The 12,359-nt window shown below is 38.2% G+C and overlaps 1 protein-coding gene across 1 annotated transcript in view; it reads left to right on the top strand.

Moving 5' to 3' along the window:
- Positions 1-11,972, top strand: part of calcrla (calcitonin receptor-like a) — a 29,476-nt gene extending 17,504 nt beyond the window's left edge. Inside the window, exons 5-13 of the mRNA XM_082509264.1 lie at positions 202-314; positions 765-856; positions 962-1,088; positions 1,245-1,398; positions 1,486-1,546; positions 1,691-1,757; positions 2,759-2,977; positions 3,594-3,635; positions 7,852-11,972. Of these exons, the coding sequence (XP_082365390.1) occupies positions 202-314; positions 765-856; positions 962-1,088; positions 1,245-1,398; positions 1,486-1,546; positions 1,691-1,757; positions 2,759-2,977; positions 3,594-3,635; positions 7,852-8,073 (1,097 nt within the window). The 3' untranslated portion in view covers positions 8,074-11,972. The remainder of the gene's footprint in view (positions 1-201; positions 315-764; positions 857-961; positions 1,089-1,244; positions 1,399-1,485; positions 1,547-1,690; positions 1,758-2,758; positions 2,978-3,593; positions 3,636-7,851) is intronic.
- Positions 11,973-12,359: the final 387 nt, after the last annotated feature.

Genomic DNA, 12,359 nt, shown 5'->3' with positions numbered 1-12,359 from the left:
GCGTCCGGGGACTTCTTAACCACATTCAGTCAACCGCAACCGTCAACAGGATGTGCAGGCTTATAATTAGATTTCATTCTTCTAATTGACGTTTTCATTAGCTCCATCCATAATGGTGTTTTTCTTTTTCACCTGCCTCTACCTTCTACTGGAAAAATCAGAATAATACATTTAAATTATTTACCACTTTTTGTTCTGCAGAGATGGTCACAAAGATTTGCACTGACAGTGGTCAATGGTTTCTGCATCCGGAGAGCAACAGGACATGGACCAACTACACCCGCTGCAATGAGCACACTGTAGAAGGCAGAATGGTAGGTTGAAAATGGCAGTAGGTAGGACTGAGTTTAAATGTTAGATAATCAACAATAGGAAAAGTATGGCTTTGATGGCCATGTGATGTGGTTGTGAGGGGCTCTGCACGCTCTGAACACCACAGCATGTCTGCTTGGTGACCAAATACAGGCTGGAATTTGTTCTGCTTTGGCCCAATTCCCCCCCCCCCCCCCCCCCCCTTTTTTTTTTTTTTTGGACACAAGGAGAAACTATATTATAATTGCACTGTACTATAATTTCCTGTAACTGGTTCATAAAAAAACCCATCAGCTTGAAATTATAAATATTAAAAGACAAATGGAACATTTTCAAGAGCCTTTCAGTGCAAATGCTGAGATGTATGTTGATGCTTAGTCAAGTAGCCATTTGGAGAAAGATAATGAGATTACAGCCTGATAACCTAATTTCCATCTGTTGTTTCTTTTCAGACTGCAATGAACCTTTTCTACCTTGCCCTCATAGGACATGGGCTGTCTCTGACTTCCCTCCTCATCTCCCTAGCAATTTTTTTCCATTTCAAGTGAGTCAACTTCTTTTATATGCGCGACTTCCATAGACGGATGCTTCTCAGTCTGTGCATAACATAAAAGCGTTGTGGCATAACTTCAGTTTTCTGTTTTTCCAGGAGTTTGAGCTGTCAAAGGATCACCCTTCATAAGAACCTCTTCTTCTCTTTTGTTCTGAACTCTGTGATCACCATCATTTTGCTGACTGCAGTGGCCAACAACCAGGAGCTCGTGCAGAGGAATCCAGTCAGTTTCTTATTATTTGTATTGATTCACTTGACTGTAGCCTCACAAATGTCTCTATTAGTTTAATGTGCACCATTACACCGGTCATTCTAGTTTAATATTAAACATAAATCAATTGCTATAAATCCACATTTATTATGTCTTTTCCTTCCTCAGACAAGCTGTAAAGTGTCCCAGTTTATTCACCTGTACCTGTTTGGCTGTAATTACTTCTGGATGCTGTGTGAGGGGATATATTTGCACACTCTCATCGTGGTGGCAGTGTTTGCTGAGAAGCAGCATCTGATGTGGTACTATCTCCTAGGATGGGGTAAGAAGAGGATATCAGTCAGCTAATCACTACATTTTTCTAACTGAAGGGTCTTTCTTTACCTAACTTGCTCACTTTGTTTTGCAGGCTTTCCTCTTATCCCAGCCACCATACATGCCGTCGCTCGGAGCTACTACTACAACGACAAGTGAGTTAACGCCAATGCTTGTGCAAGAAGTTCTCCTGTATAATATTTTTTTAAGGAAACCCACAGATTGCTGTGATAGATTTGCTGTTATGTGATGCAACGTTACTGTTGTGTAAACCTTTTTTGTACTGCTCTCCTCTGCAGCTGCTGGATTAGCTCAAAAACATCACTGCTCTACATCATCCACGGCCCCATCTGTGCTGCTCTTTTGGTAAGAATACTACTTCTTTTCTTTCCTAACTCCAATCAGTTTCAACAAGTAATTCACTATATATCTATTTACTAGAATAAACCAGCTGATTTGTTTCATGTTTCTCTTGCCACACTGTTTGTTGCGCAAAGAGTACAATAAGCTGCTTTTGTCCTCCTCTGAGTGGACTCTGTGGGGGGTCCTGTGAGCAGGACAGTCTCAGAACATGCATAAGTGTGTTTGTCTTGTGAAATCAATGCATCTTCCCCTTTGAGAATCCACCCACTGGTCCCCAAGCTTATGTTGTTTTCTAGGAATTCACCTAATCAGCACATTGGAGCATGCTTCAGAGAACGCTGGTCCCTTAGGACAGTCTGTACTAAATGTTCAGCCTCCAACATCCTTTAAAATGTTATGTGTAGGTTTCCTAACTTTACCGTGTATCAGAAGTAGACTCGGTGTCTTATAATACTGCAGTAACGGAACTGAAGACTTTCTCGGCTTATTAGAAAAAGCAAACATTCCTCTTTGATTTTTTTGTTAACACTTGTCTTGTTAGGATTGACGTGTTTAAAGAAATGATGCCTAAAAGAAGCTTTGTAGTCTCTTAATAATTCAAATACAGTACTGTGCAAAAGTTTTGATTTCTTTATCATTTGCTTCCAATGAACTAGAAGTACTTGTAATATTTTAGAAGTGGTCTTAAGCAATAGTTCTCCGGGCTGAACGTCTTTCAACATTTTCAGTCCAGTCCTTGTACCAGACTATTTTCAGAGGAATCGGCATGATGTGCATTGTGCCCTTAAAAAAATCTGAGGAAACTCCTCAAGAGGAGGACAAAAAAGTATAACCTACAGCAAGTAAACAGTGTCTAACAAGCATGTCACCAATAAAGATTTTCACCTCTTATAAGAAATTGCCATACTGCTCTTTATGCTCTTATACTTGAGGCATTGCTTGTTTTCACATCCTATCAAAATACTAGACTGTAATGCTGATTTATATATGACTTCCCCCTTTAGGTTAATTTGTTCTTTCTACTCAACATCGTGCGAGTTCTCATCACCAAACTGAAGGTGACCCATCAAGCAGAATCAAGTCTGTACATGAAAGCCGTGAGAGCCACGCTCATCCTGGTCCCTCTGCTTGGAATTCAGTACGTCCTGCTTCCCTACAAGCCAGAGGGACGGGTCTCTTCGGAAATATATGACTACATCATGCACATACTCATGCATTACCAGGTGAGACAGCGGTTATTAATCAGTGTGAAGGTTTGAGGGGATTCTCGTCATTTCTACACATTCATATAAAGCATAGAAAGCCGACTGCCTGTGGCATCTACGGCAGTCTTTAACTGTTCTGTTTGTGTAGTTCTGTTGTCATTCTATCATGCATATTTATTTTATTATGAAAATTGATTGCTTTGTCTCCTTCGGTGCTTGAGACATGTATTTTAATAAAATCATTTGTTAAATGGACATTAACCTCATTGTTTTCTAGCTTTTAACAAGAGTCAAACATTCTCATTAGCCAGAGAAAAGACTTTGTTTGTCTAGCCCAGGCAAGAACAGCAGGAAGTAAGGCACAAATTATTTGAGTTGAAAGAGACTGAAATCCGTTGGATGTTGATGAAGCGTTATCTGATCATCTTGAGCTGTCCCAGTGTGCGCAGTGCAGGGAAAATGTCTTGAGTAACAGCCTGAATCAGCTTTCAAAATGTATTCACTTTGACCTCTTAAGTTTCCCTGCTTCACAGCACTTTAGACCCTAAGATGTTGTCTACAAATGACTTTCCTGAGACCAATTAGTAAGCTGTATGTCATCTCTCTTTTAATGTGTTTTTTTTTTTCATTCCAGGGTCTGCTTGTGGCCACCATCTTCTGCTTTTTCAATGGAGAAGTAAGACAGGGTTATGCCCTTTTATTATTCTTTTTTTTTTTTTTTAGATATTTCAACACGTGTACACACCCTATCCCACACTTGTGCTGACCTCATGGTTGAGAAGGGTCATGCGTTGACAGGGTCATTGCCCTGGTGCTACTCTTCCAATGTTGGGGAAACTAATATGTAGTCATAACATTTCAGGCTACCAGCTTGATTACACTGAATGAAATTACAGCAAAGATACCCTAGAGAATAATCTAGCATGTTAAATTAAAAACTCTTGGAATGGGCTGTCCAAAGTACACCTTTGTTCAAAGGTCTTACTTTTTTGTCAGACCAAAAAAAAAGAAAATGCTGGTGATGCAAAAGTTTAGGAATGTTACCTTTCATTTTCTACAACCCAAGAAACTTCAGTCCAGGTCAGCGAATTACTAAAGTAGCTGACATCATCTTTGGGCATTTAGTAATAAATGGTAAAAATAAATCAACACCTATGATTCTGGATCCTTGCAAATGCATTGTTTCTACTTGCTTTCCCTGTGGTTATACCTAAAAAATGGAGCTTACAGTAGATTAAAGGAAGGTCAATTACAGCAGAGAAGCAATTTTTCAATAAACATTTTAAAATAAAATCAGCTTGTGCTTACAGCTGTTAGGTAAAGACAAAAGTCGGACTACTTCTCCAGCATTGCTCTCCACAGACTGAAAATTATGCTGCTAGCAAGCAGCCATGAGCTACATGCTGATTACTGTCAATTTTGCAGGCAATTGGTCTGCAGAGAACTTGACTTGAAGTGAATGGTTTACAAGATCCACTAAGTAACTTCCCTTTGATATTTATCTTGTGATTTTACTGTCATAGTGTGTCCTAACCCTGTGCTCATTATACGCTCAAAGAAAAAGTGGCATTGTTATTTCTGTACTCAGAAACACTGACTCAGTAAGGCACAATAGAACGACACTTTAATCAAAACACGTTTTTCTCAAAGAGAGCTTCAGAGAGAATTTACAGTGAAAGATAAACAATGCTATGTGAAGAAATGGATCATGCATGTTCCAGGTTTTGCTTTCAGGAGTGCCTCAACTATTCATGAAATAGATACACCAGTGTGCTGGAACCATCACACAGCTGCTGCAGACTTGTTGCTGCACATCCATGATGTGACATGTCCTGCCACATCCGAGAGGTGCTCTGTTAGACATAGATTTGGTCAATGTGGAGGCCATTTCAGTACAGTGAACTCATGTTTACTTTGCTAGAAGCAGGCATTAGGAGGCGGTACACTGTGGCAATAGAGGGATGGGGATAATCAGCAACAACAGTCTGGCTGTAAAATTAGCACCAAGGGGCCCAAAATGTGACAAGAAAGCATATCTCACTCCATATCTCAGACCACCACCACCAGCCTGAATTGTTTGCATGCTTTCATGTTGTTTACACCAATTTCTGACCTTACCATCCGAATGCTGCAGCAGAAATTGATGCTATTCAATCTTTTTCAATCTTCCATTGTCTGATTTTTGTGAGCCTGTGTGAAACATAGTCAGTTTCCTGTTCTTAGCTACCAAAACTGGTCGTGTGCTGCTGCACTCCATCTGCCTCAAGTTTCGGAGTATTTGCGTTTAGAGATACTGTACTGCATCCCTTAGCTGTAATGAATGGCTATTTGAGTGACTGTTGCCATCAGCTGAAAGCAGTCTGGTCATTGTCCTCTGACATCTGAAGTCAACAAGGCCTTTTCTCCAAGAGAACACCTGCTCAGTCAATATTTTCTCTTTTTGGACCATTCTCTGTAAACTCTAGAGATGGTTGTGTAGGTTGCAGCCCGTCTGGCACCAACAACCATGACCCTTCAGCAGATTGTCAGTCTGAATGCCTACATGCTGTTGCTGCCATATGTTTGACTAATAAGGCATTTTTACAAAATAACAGTTGAATTGATGTCCCTAATAAAGTGTCTCTGTGTCACAAGAATCTAATGAAGAACTAGAAAACAGAAGCACCCCTCCCCTGGTTCTCTGTGTATATATGTGCCCTACTAACCCACAAGCCGTTTGTTCTCCTTTTCGTACCCTCTCTTCCTCCCTCTTTTTCAATTCTTTCACCTCTCATTAGTGCACTGAGATCTGCCTCGCCCAAGTCCCTAAGGCCTTGGCCAAACCCCAACCTCAGTACATGCTTACTGCATCTGCCATTGTCTACTAGAAACGTTGTTCAAATAGTCTCAAGTAGTGAATTACCATCCAAAAAATGAAGACATCAATATTATGCTGTGGTTAGCATAACAGCACACTATTTTAGAGTTAGGTAGACTCTCAAATTGCCCTCAAATTTATTACAGTTGTGCAAAAAAATTTCCATGATGCCCTGCCGTTGTTCGTCCAGCAAAAACTAAAGCATCTAAAGCCCTTGTGTTACTTGGTACTTCTAGCTTTAAGCTAGGCTAGCCATGTCTCTGCTGTTTCTTGGTTGCTTACCAACAATGCTCCTGAGACTATCACATCCCAAAGGATGAAGTCATTTTAAGATCACATTTAAAATGTGGGAAATAAACAGATGTGCTTTCTCTCATAGATTAAGGTGATAAGAGGCATATCCCACTGCGAAAAGTGACGTCTTTTAGAAGTCATTTTTGGACGTATAATTTTGGTCCGCTGAAGGGGTTGTTTTGTAACAACAAGCGACGTCTTTTGTCTACATCCATTATACTTGTGTTGATGTCCGTATGACTTCCATGTATGGAATATTTATAGTACAAACAAATAAGTTAATTAAAATAATTAATTAATTAAAATAAATAAAACAGTTAAAGCAAAACTGGAACTTTAAAAATAACAAGCAAAACAAAAAAAAAGAGAGACAATAAATCATGTAATCAAGTAATCCATATATTTATATGTATCATGTTGATAACAACAATTTTGATATTTGTAAATAAAAAAAATAATAAATTTATTAATCATGTAAATTTCCTGCACCTATCATAGACATCCACATGACCTCCAAAAATATTACCCAGTCTAAAGTTCAAATGTTGAACATCATATTAACGTCCAGGCTGGGTCATGGTTAGATGCCAAAACTGTGGACCTTGTTTGGACATCCAGAATAGATGTCCAGAATCGGTCATGGACCAATGGACCCAATATAGACATTATCTGAACGTCTATCCAACGTCCATTGTTTAGTGGTGTTATCATGTCTATGAGTCATTTTAAAGGTTTCATATCAGCACAGATAAAAGAAGAAATGCAGTCCTTTGCAGGGGAATATTTTCCTATTTTCTTTCCCGAGTATCAGAAAATGTGAAAATGCTTACCAATTTTTATTTCTACCACTGCTTCAACTTTTCAAGTTTCGGATAATATACAATCATCATCTTCATATTTAAGAAATTCATCAATGAATTTCTTATACCGCTTTATCAATTAATTGTCTTTGAGTAAACTATTTCACTGACTATGTGATAATCAGTTGTTTCATGCTTACACAATTGGAGCTAGAAAGCTTTTAGCCTATATAAACATTAAGACAAAAACTTCACCTTAACTTTGGCTCTGTCTAAAGCACAGCTGTCGAATGCCAGTCCTCGAGGTCCGGTGTCCTGACATCTTTACACGTGTCCGTGCTGCAACACACCTGAATAAAATTTAGTAGTTCCTTACCTCTATAGAACTTGACTATAGGCTGATGTGGCAATTCAGCCATCTGATTTGTGTTACAGCAGCTTAAGAGTGAATGAACACTGTGCAATAAAAGTAGTTTTAGAATTATTATTTTTTTAAACTTACACTTTTATTAAAATATACTTGAGTAGGGTTGGGGGTTGCCACCTTGGCAAACAGTAAAGTCTTGCTAATGACCTACAAATTTTATTCAGGTGTGTTGCAGCAGGGACACTGCTGTAAATGTTTCAGGATACCGGCCCTTGAAGGGTAAAAGAATTCTGTTAACTGTTGTTTACCAATGTTGTGCTAAGATTTTACAAAAGTGTAATTGTCAGAAAGTCACCCTAGACTTTTCACAGATGTGCATGGAGAAGCTGGTGCCAAAAAATAAACCAAAAACCGAAGCAAAAAACCCCAAAAACATCTAAATATTTATTTTTGTATTTTGTTCTGCCATCTTATGCAAAATTACTTTGGGCTTATCACTTGAACTCTCAGGCTTTATATCACCTTTGAAAGCTTTCCTGTCAGCTAATATCTGATATATGATCCCTCTGGTCAGGTCCAAGCTGTTCTGAGGCGGCACTGGAACCAGTATCATATCCAGTTTGGCAGCAGCATAGGAAACCACTCGGATGCCCTGCGCTCAGCTTCCTACACAGCTTCCTCCATCACTGAGGTACAGGGCTGCTACAGCATCGACGGTCACTCGGAACACATGAACGGCAAAGGCTGCCACGACTCAGATGCCTCCATACTCAAGTCAGACAGCCCCTTCGCCTGACACAAACAGTGCTCTCAGACTCTGTCCATCCCACCATCACCCTTAAAATCTGCCACATGCTTGGAGCTCGCCATCCAGGAAAACTGGCCACTTCCCATAGATACATAGAGGAAAACGAGTGAGGGGGAAAAAGGATTGTCCATCCGGGCTGTCATGCATCTGAAGGAAATTATGACTTCTTATCCACACCAACACAGGTCCTTTAACTGTACTGTACGGTGAGCTTGATACAGCTACTCCTGCGCTGTGCTTTGTCTACAATTTGCATCTGAACTGCTTTACTTGGACTACGATGCTTTCAGATCTTTCAGCCTGACTAAATCATTTTTAAATCAATAATTACTGACTGCTTGATTATCCTCCCGGGTTCATGTTGTGCACAAAAGGCCTTTGGTTACACTGTAAATTCTTTTGACACAGTTAGTGCCAAACCAAGAAATCTTGCCTGCCTCATTTATTTTTTTCATTATCAATAATGAATCAGATAGGACGTCTAACATGTGCATATTGAAGTATTAAACATATCTGTATCTTTCACATGTTAAACTTAATTTATCAACATATTCTTGTTTATTAAATGAAAATGGATTAAATATCATACAGTATTTATGAAAGGTTTATATGTTACATGTTTGGTTTTTTTATTTTCAAAATTAAATACTGATATAACTTGCCAGCAGCACAGAAAACTTTTCTTTGTTTCAGTGTTTGTTCCTGTGTGTGCAGTTCATGCAGGCGATTTTGGTTCGCACCACTAGCTCACGCTCTTCATTTCTAGTCAAGATGTTTGCACCTGCTCAAGTGATCCTTACTAACGTGTGCATCAGTTAGGCCACATGGTTGCAATGTTTACAGAATATTATCAAAGAGAAGCCACATTTGAATGTTGACAGCCAATGGTGTGTTTCATTTGAACTTGGAATTTTCCCAACCAAAAGTTTGTTTTTGGTTTTTTAACTGGAACACCCCCCTCAAATCTGACTTCCAATTCGGAAGGTTGGAGAATTCCCACCAACAACGATTTTACAATCCAGTATAGCAGTGCATGTAATCTGTAAAGCTTATATTGCTGAATACGCCATATTCAGAGCATTGACCACGTTTTGTGTGTGAACATGCAGCAGTGGTGTTTTCCAGCTTATAAAATAAGCAAAGCGCTATATTGCTAGTCATGCGTGAATGGCTCTACCTTGCGAAGGAGCAGAACGCCGCTAGGACGCACCCGGCTCAGGAGTGACATCACACCCCACTCTGATGTGCAACTTCCAAGGCAAATGAAATGCAGCATTTATTTAAAGACTTGGCTCCTTTAAGCACACATCACATTTACTTTTACTGCTGTCTTTATCCTTACCCCTCATAAAGCATTTAAAAATAATTAAGATGTCAACAGTACTCAGTTTTCAGACAGAATACAGGAAGTTAATTGGATGACGTGCTGCTTTTTCCAGTACCGTAGTAGGAAGAAAATTAAATCAAATTGAAGAAGACCACAATTATTAATGTTCGCATGAAAGAGGAGAAAGATTTAATTCCTCTTGTGTAATGAACAAAGCCATGTTTCTGTTTCTTTATAGTGCAACCGTTAGAAATTACGGTAGATTCACTTCCATCTTCTTTGAAGCCAGTACACATTATTCTTTTCTACCTAAACTGAATCTGTATCTTAATGTTAGCAAGTGTACTATCTGTACTAAAAAGCTTACCGATTTGTAAGAAACTTCAGGCCGCTAAATCCTGATATAGGTGGGATTACTTTTGCATTTTGTCCCCGTCTTTTTACAGGATAGTCATGCTACGAAACAATATCTTAAGGCCAGTATGAACGTTTGAGTTTAGTGATCTTATAATCAGTTTGCACATAAAAAATGGAAAGTGCAATAGAAGCAGGCAAAATCGTGATGCAAAATGAAGCAAGCAACATTATTGTCCACTAACCTGTCCTGCTACACTGAAGAAACTAAAAATGGCAAAAGAGGAGAAGCATTAGATCTGTGTGAAGTGTCAGGGAATAGCGTTCCTTATTTTCATGCATGAGCAAATTATACAAATCTCCAAAACTTCCACTGCCTGTTTGTTTTAGGTCTGACTGGTGCTTTCTCAGTTACTTTGATATGAATCCTACCTGGGGCAAAACCCTTCTTACCTCAGTGAACCAAATCTTTATAGTGATTAGTGGATAAAAATGCATGCATTAATTTAGCCTACTCTTATTCCCAGGGATGAAATACTGATATTTTGTCAAAGCCTCTGGAGTCTCCAATACTTACAAGCTTGTGGTACTACAACACACCTAGTTTAAGGGGTCTCTTGTCCCCAAATCATCACATATTGACACTTGTAGAGGAGCTCTTGGTGTTGTATTTAACCACACTGGTTTAGAGCATTTTTTATACATGCAGGGTTATGAATTTACAAACCATGGTCCCTTCCTATGCCTGGTAGTTTTACTATTTACTACTATTATTTATGTATGGGACACCAGTGACATCTGATAGAATGTCAATATTTTGTGACCAGGGATGAAAACGCACAATTTACTCTTCTTTTTGGAATTTATTTAAAGGCTAAAAGTATCTTATTCCCCGAGAGTGAGGTATAAAGAAGACATTAAGGGTTAAGGTATATGATTTTATTTTTTGGAAAGAGCCCTCTGCTTTAGCACAGTGCTAATGCTAGTCTGCACACAGCCTTATTAAGAAGTGTACATGATAAACTTGTCACATTTTACACCACAAAACACTAAAAATTGTAAAAATGTGTACTGATAAAACAGTTTGAAAGCATTTACTGAGAAATGTGTGTTCTCATTCACATCACAGAACCTTCTTTGAACTTTTGTTTCTTTTTTTTATTTGTCTTTTTTCTCTTCACTGTAAATCATTTTAACACATTTTCCATAATGCTGGGAACACACGTCACTATCAGTCAATGTAAATATTTTATAAATCTAACATTTCTGCAAAGGGGACAAGTGTGAGTGTGCGTATGCATGATTTATATATACAGTATAAATGAGTACAGTATACTCATGAAAGCATTCAACCACTGTCTGTGTTTTATTTTTTTTAATGGTAGTAACTCTTTCATAAGATTCATTTGTGAAAAATCTCATGGATATCTGAAATAACCACCAATGAAAAGGTCAATACATTTACATTGCTGGCTATTCATTTATGTATGATAACTGTTGTATGTTTCCATTGTCAGTCTTTAATACAGCTGTGACTTAAAGCACTTATTTCTACACTAAACAATGAATTGGCATATTTTTAAGAAACATTATTAGTAAGTGGTTAATGTTTGAGGCAAAACCAATCAGTTTGCGTCATATGTTCTCAGTTTTCATTCTGTATTGATTCTATGTGAGATCAGGCTTTAATATCCAACATACAGTTTGTAGTTTTATCATATCATATCTGCAGGACAGTTTCTTCATTTAAACATAAACAATACAATCTGCATGTATGGTTGACGCTGTATTGCTTTGCAGCACGTGATTCATGTACAATGGGAAAGCTATAAAGTATCCATAAATAGTCATTTATTGTGTAGTAATGCCTCATAATCATTGATGAAAGTAATTTCAGATTTGTGGAAACGCCATAGGCTTTTGGTAAATGTAGTAAATCTTGTGTATCATTTAAGTTGTGTATTTATGTGTGAAATGTTTTCATATGACTCTCCAAAGGATTTGTGATGTCCCTGATGACACTTGGTAAAATGTTGTAAAGTATGACAAAAGTATTGAGGACTATGTCTGTAGGTTTTGTTTATACTGTACTGTATCTAACTTTGGTAGTCTTGACACATTGACTTCACACTGCTGTTTGAATGTAAATGGTTTTGTTTTATTCTCTGGATGTGAAGAACGTATATACACATATATTTACGTACAATGTCTCTTTTTTTATTATTTCACTGAATTATAGAAGATAGACAATGTCGCTATCTTGTGTGTATCTACATACTAATACAGTATGTAGATACACAATATACTATATTAGTATACATTGCAATGTCTTTGCAATAGTTAAATTGCTGTCCTGCAGCAACTGCATCAGAATTTGTGGAGGAATTTCTGAACTTCTGTTTAAAATCGTTGAGGTTCTGGCTGGACTCTGAATGTAAACAGTGAATTTCTGTGAGATGGCAACAGATATGACAAACTAAGCAGACTGACTTTATGCACTGAGGTTGCTTCAAAGATAGCAACTGACTGCAAGTGGTTGTAGACTAGTCACTGTCTCTCAAAGGCAACAGTAACAATAATTATGGTTGTGCCA

The sequence above is a fragment of the Aulonocara stuartgranti genome, assembly GCF_965226115.1.
Source record: "Aulonocara stuartgranti genome assembly, chromosome: 16".
In the NCBI taxonomy this organism is placed as follows: Eukaryota; Metazoa; Chordata; class Actinopteri; order Cichliformes; family Cichlidae; genus Aulonocara; species Aulonocara stuartgranti.
The sequence above is the reverse complement of the archived record's forward strand: the minus strand, read 5'-3'. Positions and strand labels throughout refer to the sequence as shown.